The following is a 17,560-nucleotide window of genomic DNA, read 5'->3' on the forward strand; positions in this document are numbered from 1 at the left end:
TGGGCTCACATCCAGTTTACAATCCCATAAGTGAGAACTGTTTGTACATCACATTGCAAATCCACCAGTGATATTTGGTGTAGTTGGCAGAATCTACCAGAGAGCAGCACAGGGCTGAGATAAAATGGAGACAGAGCTATTTCTGATTCCTAGTTGGTGCCTGGGTCAGAATTCAGATTACTGGTGGAGCAGGCTGAGAAAGCTCCTGTATGCACTATGGATAAAATGGAGGTCAGTCCCTATTGCTGCAAGATGATTACTGATAACCATTCATCACTTAGAAACAAATCTCCATTGTCTTGTCCAGCATTAAAAAAACTCAGAACAATCAATGACAAGATGGCCAAATAATTCAGTCGTTTTGTTTTGTAAGGAAAGACAATCCAGTACATTATGATGTTTGTACACTGTTTAATGGTAGTTAACATTCTTTAATAGCATTATATTATTGTTACAGTTTCCTCACACACTTTAATACAGTAATTGTATACCTAAAAAAATCCTAAATAAAAAGAAGATCGCTATGTGAGGTGAAAATTGCTCAAGAAAAAACAAGACACTCAGAATTGCACAATGCTGTTTTAACAGCCACTTATTGGATTTATCCTGTTGCTTTTGGAAAAACAGAGGATAGATCCAGGCTTGGTTCAGTGTGAATTTCCTGATCATTCCAGTTTACACCCCATGCATGTTAGGAACATAGGGATTTTAATCCTGGATCAGGCCAGTGGTCCATCTAATCCAGTACCCTGTCTCCAAATACTATCAGATGCACCAGAGGAATCTTGAAGAGGGAAGTTATTGAATAAACTGCCGACAGGGTGAACTTTCTTCCTATCCCTGATAGTTAGAGTTTGGTTTGTGCCCTGAAACATGAGGGTTTATCTTTCTTCCAGATGGACTGAAAGAATAGGCAGGGGATATTCATCTTAAAATGCAGCAAATTGTATAGCTGTGATAAAATGAATCAGCTCAACGGCTGTCTTTTATTAAAGCTACTTTCACCAGTTATTGCAGGCAAATGTGGAAGAGCATTTATAGCAGGTTCTCTGTAAAAATCCTACTGTTTCATTTCATGGACATACCAATTATTTGTGGGGCCTAGTGGATAGTGTTATTCACTGTTGGGCAGGGCACTGGTTTCATAGTTGACCTTGGAACTCATCCTCTCCAACCTGCCATAGAATTCTTGGCCTGCCAAGAATAGGCCAAGTTCAGGCATGGAGGTAAGCAGGTATACCAGCCACAATGGAAGTTGCAACTGCTTATCACAGGGCTGAGAAGGGCCCATGTCAATAGCTTCCTGCCATGCATTGCATTTCTGCACTGCCCTTGTGGCTGCTTATGGAGTGGTTCTGAAGTCTTACATCAGCATTTTCTTCCATCCACGGGGAGGGTAATATAATAATGCTTCCCTTTTATATAGCACCTTTCAACAGTGGTTCTCAAAGCCCTTTCTAAAGCCAGGTATTAGTATCCCCATTTCACAGAATGGGAAAAAGAGGCACAGAATGGTTAAGTGATTCACCCAGGGTCACTTAGCAAGTCAGTGGAAGAACTAGGAACAGAATCCAATTCTCCCAACTCATAATGCCCTGCTCTAACTGCTAGACATCATTGCCTCCTGAGTACTGCCACTGCCTTCACCGCTGAAGCCCAGGATGGGAAAAAAGTTGTGCAGATACACAGGGGAAAGTTTAGGATCACCCTAATTGATTAATCTCCTGAATGAGTACCACAGACAGGGTGTGTGACATACACCTTTGCTACGGGCAACTGGGAAAATGGGGAATGCCCACCTTTGCATAACAGACCCTCTGCCAAAGACACATTCATTCTAATAAGGAATTAAGTCATCTTCTTTGATACACAAATGGAACCAGGGGCCCACTCCTGTAGCCCACACTCAGGCAAAACTCCTGTTGAAGCTAATGGGAGCTTTGCTTGAGTAGCATGGTCAGAATTTGGCCCATGAGAGAGCGCTATATTAGCCGATAAAGACTTAAGCAAGTGTCCTAGAGCCCTTACTGCACATATTAAGCAGAAGTACAGAGATTAATATCTTATTTTCTCCTCTCACTGCATTATGGATAGCTTCTCTGTTGTGAAGGCTGAATCTAGCTTTTTGCTTATATAGCCATTTCCAACCCTCCAGCTTCGCCAAAACTAAAGCAATCCACATGAAAGGGCACAAATATCGTCTCATGCTACATTAGAGATTTTATGCAAAGTCAGACACAAAAAAGACACAGTGTTTCAGAAATAAGAGTTAAAAACATAAGAAGTGAACTCTTGTCCCCATTGAAATCAATAGCAAAATTCCTATAGACTTAAACAGGGTCAAGATTTCATCCAAGGTGTTTGCACTTCTTGAAGAATTTGCTAATCTTTTTTTTAATAGCTCATAATATTTCAAAAATCACCATATAATAATAATTCCTAGCTCTTATATATATATATATATATCAATATATATCTATATCTAGCACTTTTCATCAGTAGATCTCAAAAGTATTTTACAAAGGAGGTAAGGATCATTATGCCCATTTTACAGATGGGGAAGCTGCAGCACAGACCTGGGAAGTGACTTGCCCAATGTCATCCAGCAGGCTTCTGGCAGTTCTGGGAACAGAACCCAGGTCTTCTGAAGCTGTTGGCCTTCAGAGGACTGGAGCCTTTGACTATTTTCAGAAGGCGAGTGGGTGCATTTCACCAGGCCTCCATGTTGGGAGATGTACCTGTAATTTTAACTGTGAATTTCCTGGCCTTTGGACTTCTTTTTTAATTACAGCATTTTATTAAGGTTTTTTCCTTGAATATATTTCTATGTATTTACAGCCTTAACTCCATCTTAGCAGTTGATGGGCCAAATTCATCCCTACTGGAAGCGGGTTACATCTGTGGTGAATTTGACCCAATTACTTTCTCTCTACATATATACAGTACACTAGATTTCTTTTTTTTTTTTTTTTTTTTTATAATGCAAGCTCTAGGAGGTAGGTGATAAACTAATATCAGAGAAAATGAACTCACAGCAATGCATATAACACTGAGACATGTAGGAGATGAAGTTACTGCAGTGCATAGATGTGACAGTAATTCATTCCAGCTATTATATATCTCCAGGGTATATTTGAGAAGGTGGCTTGAGAAATGTGCTCTTGAAAGTTCTCTTTTCCTTTCCACCTTTTTCAGAAGGGATTCTTCACCATCCTTTATATTAAGGATACATTTATAAATGGTTAATACATAATTAACAGATGTTTTAATATATAGTTAATGAAAGGTTACAGATTGTCAGAATCCAACAGGTCAGTAGGTTGTTTTTAACCAGGACTTACAACCACCTAGAACAGCTTCTACTAAGGTGCTGATAACCATCTTCTATAACACATGCTATTTATATCTGTAACAACTTATCACATCTATTAATCATTTAAAACCCTTTATAAACTACACTGGGGTACATTAATAACTAAAAAGGAACTGCACTAACTGGAGTCTTTTAGGAGTTTGGGATTTTATTGCTATTAAAGTTCTCAAGAAAGTAGGGATGTGATTATAACAGAAAAGGAATCCTGCAGCGACGCCTTAATTAACTAAATAATAGTTCCTGGATAGGAAACTATCTGTTAAAAGTGAATTTTCATAAATACCACTACTGCTATTTCAGGATCTCCAGCCAGTGAATGGTGCTGGAGTCTCTCACTAGCAGCTATTTCATCCCACTGGCTGGGATATTTTATAGTACTGGGAAGCAGATTGAGGGCCCAGAGCTGCTCCAGTGTAAGTCAATTGGACTTTAGCCTAAGTAAGGCGTTCAGGACTGGCCTCATAATGCCCACAGGAATATTTTTCTTTCCCAAATGCAACAGACCAACATTCAAAGTATCTGCAGAAGATGATGTTCATGATGCATATATAGATGGTTTGCATGAACATCACAGACGTCATTCGTTTCCCTTTACATATAACATCACTTTGTTCAGGGGATTGGCAATGAGATTTGGGATATTTCATCTCTGTGTCACCAGTTCAAATCCATCCCATATTGAAAGCTGTTACCATCTGGATGGTTATTTGGTGGACTATGTGAAAATGAGCTTGGTAGTCCCAGACCAGTTTTAGTGGACGAGTGACATCGCAATGGGGGCTAGACGAGTTGGCAGTCCCACTGAAGAAGCCAAGAATTGAATGAACCTCTCTCAGAAGCTAGAGAGGGATAAGTTCTACGACATTCGTTCACCTCCTCCATCTCCTGACTAATGTGAGATTGTTCTACATAGTATATTTTTAAGTCTTTTATCCAAACCACTTTTAAATAATTCAGCTGATGGGGCCTTCCACCATTTCCCTTGGGAGACTATTCCACAAAAGAAAAGATCTCGCTATTACGAAGTTTCCCTGATAATCAGCTTTCATTATCCTTAATTTCATCCCTTTCCTCCTAGTTACAGCCCTCCTTATCACCCCTAACAATTCTTACTAAAATGAGGTTACATCCTTGTGCATCGGAGTCATGCCCCATCGTCATCCTGCAGCCAATCCAGGACTTCTTTTAATCTTTCCTCAACCAGCCCAGTCCTCCCACACCCTTAGTTATTCTTGCTGGTTTTCCCTGAATTCCGGTCTCCCTCTTTCTGGTGTGGAGGTGTGTTGGACTCAGTTGAGCATTCTAGGTGTGATCTCATCGGTGTTGGTCTATCACCTCCCTGCTTTGGGACATGAGGTGTCTTTATGAGCAACACATGTATGGCTTGGGGGGACAGGTGAGGGCACTCTCACTCTTAAATATGGTCCCTCCAGAATAAGGTTGAGGCACGCTGGTGGTGCAGTGCTGCGGAAGCATGCACTGTTGCTGTGTAGAGCATTGTATTTGTGCAGCCCATGCTGTACCTGCTGTTTTTAAAGCATTGTCTAGGAGGCGTTCGCCCAGAAAGCAGATTTTGAAGGCGTAGGGGAGCTAACACGTATTAAATGACCATCCCGCATTTACAGTGTGGACTAAGGCACAGAGCAGAGTAACTGTGGAATCACACGATCAGAGTGGTCACTAAGATTATATCCTCTTGGTTAGGAACGGAGGGCTGGCAGGGATAGGCCATCATAAAATGCCCGTTTTTTAAAGATAATAATAATAGCTAGCTCTTATCTATTGCTTTTCCTCAGTAGATCTCAAAGCACTCTACAAAGCAGGTTAATATAATTACTCCCATTTTACAGAGGGGAAAACTGAGGCACAGAACGGTGACATGACTTACCCACAGTCACGCAATGGCAGAGCCAGAAACAGAACCCAGGTCTCCTGAGTCCCAGTCCAGGTCTCTATCCACTAAGAGGCGACTTCTGTTTGTTAACCCCTGGGTTACAAACAGCACAGGGCTAGAGTGGGTTGGCAGGGCTATTCCAGAGAGAAGACTATATAAGCCATGGTGCTGGTAAACAATTACAAGAGAGACTCCTGAGTCTTCTCTGCAAGTTACCTCCGCTTTAACACTGAAACACAATCTTTCTTCAACGGCCCAATCTGCATATGGGCATCTACGCTTTCAAGGAAAAAGCCTGGTTTGAGGTTATATGCAAACAGCGATGGGAACTGGTGGTTGATCTTATTCTGGAAGGGGTCAAAGTGGCCTTTTTTGAAGCGGGCAACCTTGAGCTGTTGGAGACACGTCATCTTGGAGTCCCTAACCCCATAGAAGGTCAGTGCCTTTTCCGAATACTCCAGGTACACCCCGATCGTGTGAAAGAAGGGCTGTTGGATAACAGATTCGAAGCCACCAAACCAGGCCACATAGTTCTGTCCATTCCACTGCAGGCAGCAGGATTTCTCGTTCCTCCCCAGGCGGCCTCTGTCATAGGACTCCCGCGGGTTGAAGTCCTCGGCGATGACGCCGATGCTCACCCAGCCGTCGATGATTTCCACCTCCCAGTAGTAGTTGCCTCGGTTCATCAGGTTCTCGCCCAGCACCTGCTCACAGTTGATGAACCTGGTTGGGCTCTCGGGGTAGCCGATGGGGTTCAATACACGTTTGGCCCCTTTGGTTCCAAACAGCTGGAGGAACTTGTCCGCGGTGTCGCTGTCCAAATCGATGATGAAGGCAACTGTGAAGGAGGGGACAAGCAAACACAAGAGAGAGAATCAGAATAGAATTTAGCACAGAGCATCCCATCCCCCTTTAGCCCCAAGTGGTGAGTTTCAGTGGCTAGCGTTACCAGGTCTGTTTCCGTATTATCGCTCTCCAATATCCGGGCAGAGGTATTTCCCACCCCCTGGCCCAAATGACAATAAACACCCACCCAGCTATTGACCCAAATCAGCAAAGCTAAAGAGATGCGTCTTGGGGTATGTCTACACTGCAAGCAGAGGTGTGACTGTAGCATGCGGGAGGGGGATACCCGCATTAGCTTTACTCTAGCTAGCACGGATAACCATAGTAGCGTAGATGTGATGGCATAGGCTTCAACACAGGCTAGCTATAGAGCAGGAGCCTGCTGGGGAGCCTGGTTGCTAGCCCATGCCACTGCATCTCCACTTCTGTTGTTACCTGTACTAGCTGGAGTAAACCTAGTGCGGGTATGCATATGCATTCTACAATCACACCTTCCCTTGCAGCGTAGACATGCCCTTAGTACGGTGTCCTACTGGCTGCTGGATGGATCTGGCCTTTGTCTGATCATCAGGAGAATTCCAGAGCAGAGAGCCCTACCCCGAGAACTTCCCGCCACCCCCACCCCTCTAGGAATTCAACCCTGCCTATAGAAAGCAAAAGCATTCCTGCTGATTGCAGCTAACATACAGTGTCTGATCGGATGGTGCGTGTTAGGGTGATTAGTCACAGACTAAGGCAGCAGATTATTAGCAGAGCCAGAAACAACATGAAAGACCAGCTCTCTCTGTCTAGCAGAGAGGTTAAGAGGGGTATTCTGAATTTACCATGCAGCAGATTTATCCATTAAGAGCTTCTTAATGCTGCAGAGAACTGCACAGACTCAACCCTACCCCCAATAAATTGACCACATGCCCTTGCACTGAGAAGCTGAGCAGGTATCCACCATGGATACTGACTTTGAAAGAACCAACAAATTTTTTTATGGCTGGTCTTGTTCTCTAGGGCAGCAAGGGGCTGGGGGGACATGGAAGCAATAGGCCTACCACTGAATACTGGAGCAGCAGTAATTGGTCCCAGAAGGATAATATTTAATCCCAAGGGATTTCTGTCTGGTCAGAAGGAGGGTTATGGCCTGGGGCCTTGTTGGGTGTTTACAAAACAGGAGTTCAGTTGGGATAGAGTACAGGCCACCCTCCCACGCCCAGGAATAAGGCAGAGTGTAGATCCACGAAGCCCAGGGGATCCAGCTTGCTAGTGAGATGCAGAGGAGTCATGGGGAACAGGGAGGTCCTTGAATTTCCTGCCGAATGAGGCGTTCGTGGATTGGATCCATATCTGCACAGGCCCGTCTTCCCTGCAGAGAGTGACCAGCAGAGTGGGGCAGCAGCTCCTCCAAGAAGACTGTTGACAAGCACTAGAAAATCGCCCTTGGATTTGTGAGTAAAACCATGTCTGCGTGAACAGACGAGGAGCAGAAAACAAAGCCGGGGGAAGAAAGCAGAGATCCACAGTAGTGTAAAGGCTCACTGGGAGGGATGCAAGCTCAATCCCTCTCCCCCCTCTGCGAGCTAGTGCTCCACCATGCGCTGCTGGAGCGCCGTCTGTCAGATCGAGTCTCTTTCTAGCTCTTTTGGTTCTACAGCTGGTCTTTGTGTGGCAGCTTGCCAAGCCCCGCACAGTGCTTTGAATGTCAGTCACGGTGTCTGAATCAGGCAGCTTTTCATTGTAGCCCTCTTCGGTTAGCCTGGCTCTTCCTTGGGCTCTTTTGATTCAGAATTTTGTCCAGCTTTAACAACTTCATCTATTCAGCAACCGAATTATCCACCTGCCTGAAGCCATCAAACTCATTCAAAACATAGCACGGAATTAGTGTTATTCTGATTACAAATTATTTGACTCCAGAGGTTCCGAGCTAATTAAACAGAAGATCAAATTCATCTGTATCTGAAGTAAGTGGAAAGCGTTTTAATTGCAACAGCGTCTTAGCTAGGTCTCCCCGGACTGGTTTGGCAGAGCTACATATAGGCTGAGTTTTTAAGACTTTAGCTGGAAGGCAAATGGACTCCCTTTATTAGCTGTATGGTATTTATCCCAACAACATGGACCAGACCCTGCCAGGGAGCAGACATACAAACGCAGCTGCCAGTACAGAAAGTTTACATGTCATCAGTGCTTTGAGCAGAAAGGGGAAATACAGTAACTGACCATAGCAACAGAAGCCAAAGCAAAAGTCAGGGTCTTACATTTCAGGAAATAGTCTCTTGTCTCCAAGCAGGCTGGACTGTTTGATTTGTCCGAAGGTTGGAGCTCAGCGACTGCTGCCAGGAGAGGAATAAAAGGCGTCACCATTGAGCTACATAAACAGCAAAGGCAACAAAGCCCCCATGAACGGATGCTGCGTGAATCTCAGAGGGAGGTGCAAAGCCCCGGGCCTCACAGCTCAGGGTGCATCGTGCTACTCCTGCATTTAAAAATATAAAACAAAGACCAAAAAAGGAACATCCCTGGGACTCTGTAACATTCATGCAGGGTCCTATGATAGATGGTCCTGCTGCTGCACTGCCAGCCAGCCAACAGGGGGCACTAACAACCCAGCCCTGTCTTCCTAGGCTGAGGCCAGAACACAGTATACACAACACAAGGCAGATCCCTGTTGGACTGGGCTTAATGGCAGGCAATGGCCACATGTGTTCCGCAGGAGGAGACGGGCGGGGCTGGGAAGGGAATGATTTTGATGGGTCTCCAGGAGAATTACGAACAACGGGGAGCTGAACCAGTCATTAAAAGCTAAAATGGAGCTGCCTCAGTCTGTCTGAAACTCAACCAGCAGCTTCGGCTTCCCCCCCTCACCCCGGCAGGACGGAGAGTCCGGGAGAGACAAGTCTCCCTTTCATAGGAAGCCTCTTGGGGGAAGTTCCCCAAACCACCCAGCCACACCTAGCTCCAAGCCTGTTTGTTGTCTTCTGACTTTCTAGTCGTTGTGGAAACTTCATAAAACCCCCGGAGCGAGGCGTGAGCCCAGATGGCAGAGGCTGACTGAGAGGCTGATTATGCAGTTGCAGCGTAACCATGCTGTACAGTTTCCAAGGCTGTGGGGACGGGTAGGGAGCTCTTCACGGCTCTGCCCTGAGGGTGCTGGCTTCTCACATTCATTTGCTAGTTATAAAAGTTAAACGGGGACTCTAAAGAGCCTCAGTGCTCCTTGTGCACGCTGGGGAGCAATATAAACCTTGGCCCACACAACAAGGGGCTAGCCCATGGTGGCTAAATACACACCTTCTTGCATCCCATGGAAACAAGACTCTTCATACCCCTTCCCCAGCAATTGGTCCCACTGGTTCTTGCATGCAGTCACCAGCAGCTCCTTCATGGCACACACAGCCTGGCTAGACTTGGTGAAGCTCAGTTCCTTCTGGAAGCTTGGACACAGGGAACTCTTTTCCTCAGCTGCTATTTTTAATGCCTGGAACTCCTGAGCCAAGGACACAGGGATCAAAAGACTTCAAGAATCTTGGGATGTGTCTTGTTCCACCACCACACCCCTTCCCGAAACACTCGTGCAGTGATTGTTCCCAGGACCCAGCATGAAGACAGACATGCAACAGGGAGGGAACGACTTCTCTGGCCATGTGTCCCTTAGTCAGTTTCAAATCTCACTCAAGAATTATCACGTACAACAGTATCTCCTCCCATCAAGGACCATTGCCCCAGCTCCACAGTTGAGGATCGCTCGCGCTGCAGAGATTGCCTCCATGCCAGGGGCTGCTTTGTGCATGCCCACAATAAATTGCCCATTATTTCCCCCCCTTTAATTTTCCAGTGAATGAAAGGAGGCGAGTTAGTTCACATGCAACCCAAAAACCCAATATCAAACTCACTGTAGTGACCTTTAATTATGGGCCTGAGCCTAGGGCATCATTTGAACTGGGCCTTTTCCAACAACTCACCCTCTTCACCTCCTATTTCCGTTCACCTGCTACCCGATTAACATGGCCTTAGGAGGCACAAGTCTACAGACTTTGTCCCCACACTGCTGCATTGCAGATCTGAACCCCCTATTATGCACGTGTAACACCAACAGACCCTGATTGTCAGCAGGCAGGATCGAACCTGGGACCTCTGGAGCTTAGTGCATGAGCCTCTACAGCATGTGCTAAAAGCCACCTGACTGTAGAGCAGACTCATTATTCTCTAAGTGGTCTCGATGCCACTACATGGGACAGAGCACCACACCCAGGAGGTGTGTGGGTTACACGTGCGCTGTCACATACCAGCAGGGATCGCTGGCATAGTTTAACCTTTGCCAGCTCCTGGGCCCTTGTTCTTCACAGAGTCATGCCCTCCGTTATAACAAAGGTTTAGTGTTAACAGTAATTTGGGAAGTATCTAGCTATGTACTTGGTGCAGGTCAGCATGCACTCCCAGCACCCCGCCGCTCCCAGCACCCTGCCGCTCCCACCCACGCCCAGCGCCCGTTGCTGACAGTGAACCTCTGCTCCCTGTGTTTGTCTGTCTTCCATTTGCAACCAGGAGTGTGGGCAAGTTGCTCCCTAGCAGCCTGACCCAAAGCCCCCTGAAGGCAATGGAAAAATGCCTGTTGTCTGCAGTGGGCTTTGGGTCAGATCCTGATTGAACAATGGATTAGCCAAGAGCTGCTTTGCAGTTTGGAGGGAGAGGGCTTGGAAGTGTCACATTCCAGCTCCCCAAGAAGGGCTAGCGGAGATCAGTACCTCAGGTCATTTGTGACTTTTAACCCTGCCCCAGCACTTGCTCTGCTCCTGGCACCAGTCCCTGCGCACCTGTAGGAAGTAAATGGTATCCGTGCTCGGAACCCTCTCCAGGTTCTGCCTGCACTGAGCCAGCTTGGCACGCCTCTCCTCCTTCTGCCGGAGATCCTCTTCAGCCTCAATCAGCATGGATCGCTCGCCATCCTCGATGAAGCCAGTCACCTCTTTCTGGAAGGTCATCAGAGCTCTGGATGCTTCATTGAAGAGCCTGCTGACATTTTCCTTCTCCTTCAGGGCAGCGCTCTGTGCACACAAAGATGGGCATCTGCATTATTAGTAATCAGCTTTCCCCTTTCTATAGCTCAGTTCACGGAAGGATCTCAAAGCTCTTTACCAACAGCAGCAGATCATTAAGATCTTGCCTGTACTGGGGTTTTTGGCACCAATGTAGCTGCACTGGAGCAAACCACCACTTGTACTAGGGCACTGTGCTTACATTGAGGGTTTGCACAGTGCAGCTGAAGTGGTGCCAAAAAACGCACTCCAAGCAGTGTAGACAAGACCTGTGCCACACCCCACCCCTCTGAGGTCGGCAGGTGTTACTGCCCCCATTTTACACAGGGAGAAACGGGGGCACAGAGAGGTGAAGTGAACCAAGGTCAGACAGGGAGGCAGTAACAGAGGCAGGAGTAGACCCCAACAGACCCCACTGTGTCCCTTTGCATTTCCATGGAGCATGGCTGCACTTGTCCAACTTGTTTCACTTTGATCACCTCTCCCTTCACTTCCCCCACCTCTCTCCACAGGAAATGGCAGTTCAGCACTTTCCCTCAGGCTGTGCTTTGCTGTCCCATGCAGAGATGCAGTTAATGCCAAATCCACGGTCTGGTATGTGGTCAAGGCAGCGAGCAGGCACGAGACCTCCCCAAATGGGAGCAGAAAGCGAGGTGAACGGTAGAGGTGAATGGGTGACAGACAAGCAACCCTGGAGTATAATCAGCCTGCTAAAAGCTTAGGTATGTGGCTGCCATGGGGACTGACCGGGCTAAAGGAAATACCTCCCCAACTGAGTTCCTCCAGGGGAGCAACCTCAGTCCCAGAAATGGTTTCCACAGGGGCAGTATTTCCTATCCTGACAACATTCCAGATTGGGGGCCGTGTATCAGGTCAGATGGCCCCTGGGGAAGTCAGATGCCAGCAGGCTGGGTGGCCACCATGCTTTCCCAAAGCACCTGAACGCTCCCGAACTGGGAAGAGCCGCCTCTAGAAGAAGTCTCGCTGAAGTTGCTCTCGGTTCTAGGGGGGCTCTCCAGGGCATTTGTTAGAGGACGAAGTTCAGAGGGGAGGTGGAAGGGAGAAGAAAATGCTCCAAGCTCAGCTCAAGCCCTGGGCAAGGTGACGACAAGATCATCTTACTCTGATGAGCTCCACGGTCTTTCTGGTCTGCGCGACGGTGACTCCCAGCTCATCCAGCTGGTTCTCCACGCAGCTCAGGATCTTGGGTCGCTGGGCCTTTAAAACAAAAAGGATGAAACCAGCCCTGCTGAAAGGTGTGTTTAGCTGCCATACTGGGGCTGCATTCCGAACCTGAGCCTTCCGAATGGGTGCGGCTTATACACATCACCTGCAGGGAGCCACAGCACTCGCTCCATCACTAATGTTACAAACACTTTTTCCCCGATAACCCTTATTTTTCACAGCCACCCCTCTAAAGTCTGCCAATAAAAACCAACTGAGCTGAAAATCAGGAGGATGCCTCTGAGGCCAAGGCAGAGCTTTTCTACCAAATTTCAGGCAAATCGAACAGGGGATTCCAGAATGACGGGCCCCCGAAATAAAGCAGGCGGTCTGTTTGCAAATGCTGAGTCCTTCCTTCGTCCTCACATTGCAGCAGAGATGGAGACACCGATGGACTCTGCCTTCCCTTGGGGCTCGAGTGGCCCAGGAGAAATTTGGGGTTCTTTTCTAGAAGGACAAAATCCCAGAACTGTGGGGCTGGAAGGGACTTTGAGAGGTCAGTGAGGTCAGCACCATGCGCTGAGGTAGGACCAAGTAAACCTAGACCAGTCCTGGCAGGTGTTTGTCCAACCTGTTTAAATGAGCCGCTCGCTGCGAGCAGGATTCAAACTTGTGCAGGTCAACCCCACTGGCTTCCAACGCTGCAAGCTTCCACTGCGCCACTCTGCTGAGAACGCGTGGGAACGACCCCTACAGCGAGCCAGTCGAAGCACGGCAGTTCCCGGGGCTCGCCCAACTGGATGGGGCATTTCACAGACCCAACGGACACCCGTTACGCCAGTCGCACCTTCGTGCCCCCTATTAACCAACGCTCTGAACAGCTAGTGTGTGCATCGTCAGCACCCTGCAGGGCGGGAAACTCACCATGCAGGGTGTTCCACTCAACTCCTGTGCTCATTGGCTTAATAGCTCCTGCAACAGGGGGCAGGGAGGGGAGGGGCACACCTATTGGCGGAGGCAGGGATGGGGTGTCATGCTCATTGGCACTGATGTGGGGGGGGTCAGGGAGGCTTTGTGGATAGGTAGAGCGAAAGGGGCATGCAGGAGGTAAGGGGTACTGTAGTTAGGGAGACAGGGAACCATCTCTGCCCCATCCCAACCAGGCCCTACTGCACAGATCCCCCACGCCCCCATTTGAACTGGTGAGTCAGACTGGGACTGGCAGCCAGGGGCATGAGGATATTTACCGGAGCTGAAGAGGGGGAATTTCTGGAGGGGGAGGTGTGGATGGAAGGGCAGAGATGACTCCCTCAACAGCAATCTCTTCCTGCGTCCCTCCCCCACACCTGACCCATGTCCTGCACATCTAGGACTCTTATTGGGCCCCCTATTAATGGCCCCCCAGGGTAAGCAGGGCTATGGTGGCATATGAGGGAAAGAGGGTTAGGGGCAGGTGGGTGTCGAAGGAGTAGGAGAAAGCAAGAGGGCAGTAGCACTGCCCCAACAGACCTGCTAGGACTCACCAGGCAGGGGAGTCGTTCTGTTCCAAGCGTCCTATCGGCCCCATCTCCCTTAGACCACACCCCCATCCTTTGCTACCTCCCACTTTAACAACAGGGAAATTCAAATGCAAAAAACTTTGTTAAACACGGAGCAACAGCTGCAGCCTCACAGCAGTGTAGTGAGCTCCCCATCCCCTTCCAGAGCAGGGATTTGACATTCCCCAGCATCCTTTCAAATGGGAGAGGACTGCTCCTGAAGGTTGGATAACCAGGAGATGCTGCGTAAAGGCCCCTGTGCGCCCCTTACAAGAGGGTCAGCTTCACCACAACACACATTAGAACCTGTGCAGCTGTGCTGGGTGTGTTGGAAGCATCACCTTAACTCTGCATTGCCTGGTGTTCTAATGGTTGCAGTGTGCGTCGTGTCCTCAGGCCAATGCACCTGTAAAGGGCATGAGGGGCGGGACCTTGACTCCACATTTCCTGGGTGTCTGTGGTTTGAGTTTTGAGAAGAAGACTCTCCCCTTCGTGAAGGTTGCGAGGGGCACAGTACGTGGCTGCAGCCACAGCTGCACACGAGCAACATTCTTGGGGTTTGGATAAACATCGGCCTGAGAGAGGCGCATTGAGAGCAAGGCACAATGTGCTGTCGCCCGATGAAGTGAAAAAGCCAGCCACACGCCAAATCACACCAACAGCACGGCACACGCCAGTGGCTGAGAGCATAAGAAGACCAGAGCATGGGAGAGATCTTACCTGGGAAGCTGCAGAACCCACGGGAGGGAGCGCGGAGGGTCAACGAAATTGACATTGACACGGTCCAGGCTGTTTACCGCAACTTCAGATCCTAATGCAGCTGCCTGATACCTCTGCCCCCAGAAGCTGACTCCACCCTCCTCCATTGCCAGGTACCATCTTGGACTAATCTTCCTGATGCATGGGAGGTGGTGAAGCATGATCCTTAGCATTACCCCCTTTCCCGTCCCTCAAGTCAAATCACTGTGAGTAGTCACATTAACATGAAAGAGCCAACACTGTCCAGTAGATTGTGCCTCCAATATGATCTGCCTTAAACATGCTAGATCCGGTGGGCAGAGTATTGTTTGCCTAAGGCTGGCAGCTCCTTGGAGATCCTGCCTTCCTCTGTGTTCTCCACCATGCAGATCACACCGATGGCACTCAATAATAAAAGGCAAGAGGATTTCTCTGCAGCAGGAGGGTGGCCTCAAGAACCAGATGAAATAGCATGTGTTAATTCCACCCCAGTACTCCCCACAATATATCAGATCTGTGATCGCCTAGGTTTGCCTCTAACAACTACGCCCACTCAGAGCTTCCTAGCACCAGCGGGAATCAGACTCAGATCCATCCGCTCCAGTAGCACAGTCCCCTGCCACTTGAGCTGAAGGAGAATCCCCATGAAGTGTTGGCAGTATAAGAGCCATAACACAGGCACTTCAGCAACTCTGATTCTAACCAGTAGAAGGCAGTGGCCATTAACCAGGTCATGGCAACGCCCGGCAAAGCTGCCCCTCCTCTCTCACTTTGGGAACTTCTCCCAACTACTGCAGATGACCCAGAATGAAACTGACAGCTCAAGGAAACCTTGTGGGTGAGAATTTGGTCGATGAGTCAAACCCATCTGGGAACGGGAGTGATGGAAAAATGCCTGCCGACAGAACACAAAAGACGAATGGAGCAAGGATTGGAGTCTGGGAATGGAGCCAAAAGAAATAAAGGACCTGATTTAAGATACTGTGGGAAAGAGACGCAAGTGGACAAATTGCTCCCACGTTTAACTCAAGTGAAGGCAATGGAGTGAGGCCAGGGATGCATTTGGCCCAGTACCTCCCAAAGGAACCTGTATATGCCCAAACTTTTGTTTCTGCCTCCTCCCCAAACCCACACATAATCAGTTACATTACCAGATCTCTTGCATGTGTGTAATCTGGCAGCCCAGATGGAACCCTTTGTAGCAGTCCAGTTAAACTATTATTTTTACTTAAAACCATCTTGTCAGTGGATTTTCCAATGCGGATTTCCCCCCGCCTGGCTGCAGCTCCAGGGAATTGCAGAGAACAGAGCACAGTTTTCAAGTTAACAAGCACAGAGTGTTCTGGGATTTTGACACCTTTTTCCCCTTCCCTCTCCCTCCACTGGCAAAATCCTACCTTGACTGTTAAGCACTGTACTATGAAACTGACTATGTCATAGCACTGTGCTTTAACAGGTTTGGTCCTACATGCATGAAAGGGGCCAAACTGTGTTCCCAGCTTGGAAAACAGACAACCCCCTCCCCAACCCATGACTTAACTGATATTTCAGTCCTGGGCTCCCTGCACACAGACCTACTGATGCCCTTTAATCCTGCCCTGCAGCATCACTAATATTCCAGTCCTGGAATACCACTCTGCCAATGCCCCTCAATCTAGACCCACAGCCCCCTGCAATCCCACCCCTGCGCTTCCCCCCAGCTCGACCGATGCCCCTCAGTCCTGACCCATAGCCCCCTGCTATCCCAGTGCTGGGCTCCCCCCACCCAGCCCTGTCAATGCCCCTCAGTCCTGACCCACAGGACAGCCCCATGCTATCCCAGCCCTGATGCCCCTCAACTTAACTCTCCCTGCTGTCCTGCCCCTAGGGAGCAAACCCCACAAGGGTCTGGGCGCCCAGCGTGGCGAGGGCTGTTCAGAGAGGTAGACAGGTCCCCCCGCAGCCCCTTCTGTGCCCCCACCTTACCTCCTTGTGCTCCCGCTCCACCTCCACCGCCACCACCTCGTGGCTCCGGTGCTCCTGGCCCTGGCACAGCTGGCAGATGCAGGCCTGGTCCGTGCGGCAGAAGCTCTCCAGCGGCCGCAGGTGCAGCTTGCACAGGCTGTCCTCGATGCGGCGCAGCGGGGGCACCAGGCGGTGGCCCTGGAAGGCCGGGCTCCGCAGGTGGGGCTGCAGGTGGGGCGGGCAGAAGGAGGCCAGGCACACCAGGCAGGACTGGGCCGCCGCGGCCCGCCCGCCCTCGGGGCAGACGTCGCACAGCACCCGCTCCTCCTCCGGCTCCTGCCGCTGGGGGGCGCCGCAGGGCTCCGGCGGGCCGGGGGCCGCCTCCTCCCCCGGGGGCGCCGGCGGGGCCACGGGGCTGCGGGCGCCGGGCGGCGGCTGGCGGAGCTGGAGCAGCTCGCACAGCGTGTGGTTCTTGCGGAGCTGGAGGTCGGCCGGGAAGGGCTCCTGGCACAGCGGGCAGCGGGGGGCGCCCTGGCCGCCGCCCGCCCCGAGCCCCGGGCGGTGCCTGTGCGCCCCCAGGCAGCTCAGGCAGAAGTTGTGGCCGCAGGGGATGGTGACCGGGTCCTTCAGGGCGTCCAGGCAGATGGGGCAGCCGAAGGGGGAGTCCTGCGGGCTGGGCAGGCCGCCGCCGCCGCCCGCCGAGCCGCCCTCCATGCCGCGCCGACGGGCTGCTCCCTGCGAGTGCGAGGAACTGGGGGCCTCGCCAGCCGGGAGCAGGGCGGCCAGCTCCGCCCAACAGGAACTGGTGTCAGAGCGGCAGCCCTGGGGCCGGCTCCAGGGGGCGGGGGGCGCGGAATCCCCAAGAGAAACGGAGGTGGGGGGCAGGTCCCTGCAGCGGGGATCCGCCCGAGACAGAGACATGGGGGTACCCCCTGGAGCAGGGATCCCCCGAAACAGTGATATGGGGGTACCCCCTGCAGTGGAGATTCCCTCAGAGACAGTCACATGCGGGTACCCCTCCAGGAGGGATCTCTCAAGAGAA

The 17,560-nt window shown here is 50.0% G+C and overlaps 1 protein-coding gene across 2 annotated transcripts; it reads right to left on the reverse strand.

Annotated features, from left to right (window-relative positions):
- Nucleotides 1–394: 394 nt before the first annotated feature.
- On the reverse strand, nt 395–17,289 carry TRIM47 (tripartite motif containing 47). Of its 2 annotated transcripts, none has more exons than XM_037913941.2 (6): nt 16,540–17,289; nt 12,257–12,352; nt 10,913–11,143; nt 9,390–9,585; nt 8,357–8,428; nt 395–6,105 (listed from the first exon to the last, which is right to left on the reverse strand). In XM_037913941.2, exons 1-6 carry the CDS (start codon nt 17,230–17,232, stop codon nt 5,480–5,482), a joined length of 1,914 nt encoding a protein of 637 aa, XP_037769869.1. In that variant the 5' UTR covers nt 17,233–17,289; the 3' UTR covers nt 395–5,479. The 2 variants fall into 2 exon arrangements, with proteins under 2 accessions (XP_037769869.1, XP_027690562.1); XM_027834761.3 differs by having other exon boundaries at nt 8,357–8,431; nt 16,540–17,286.
- Between the last annotated feature and the right edge of the window lie 271 nt (nt 17,290–17,560).

Source organism: Chelonia mydas, chromosome 14 (genome assembly GCF_015237465.2).
Source record: "Chelonia mydas isolate rCheMyd1 chromosome 14, rCheMyd1.pri.v2, whole genome shotgun sequence".
NCBI classification, from domain to species: Eukaryota; Metazoa; Chordata; order Testudines; family Cheloniidae; genus Chelonia; species Chelonia mydas.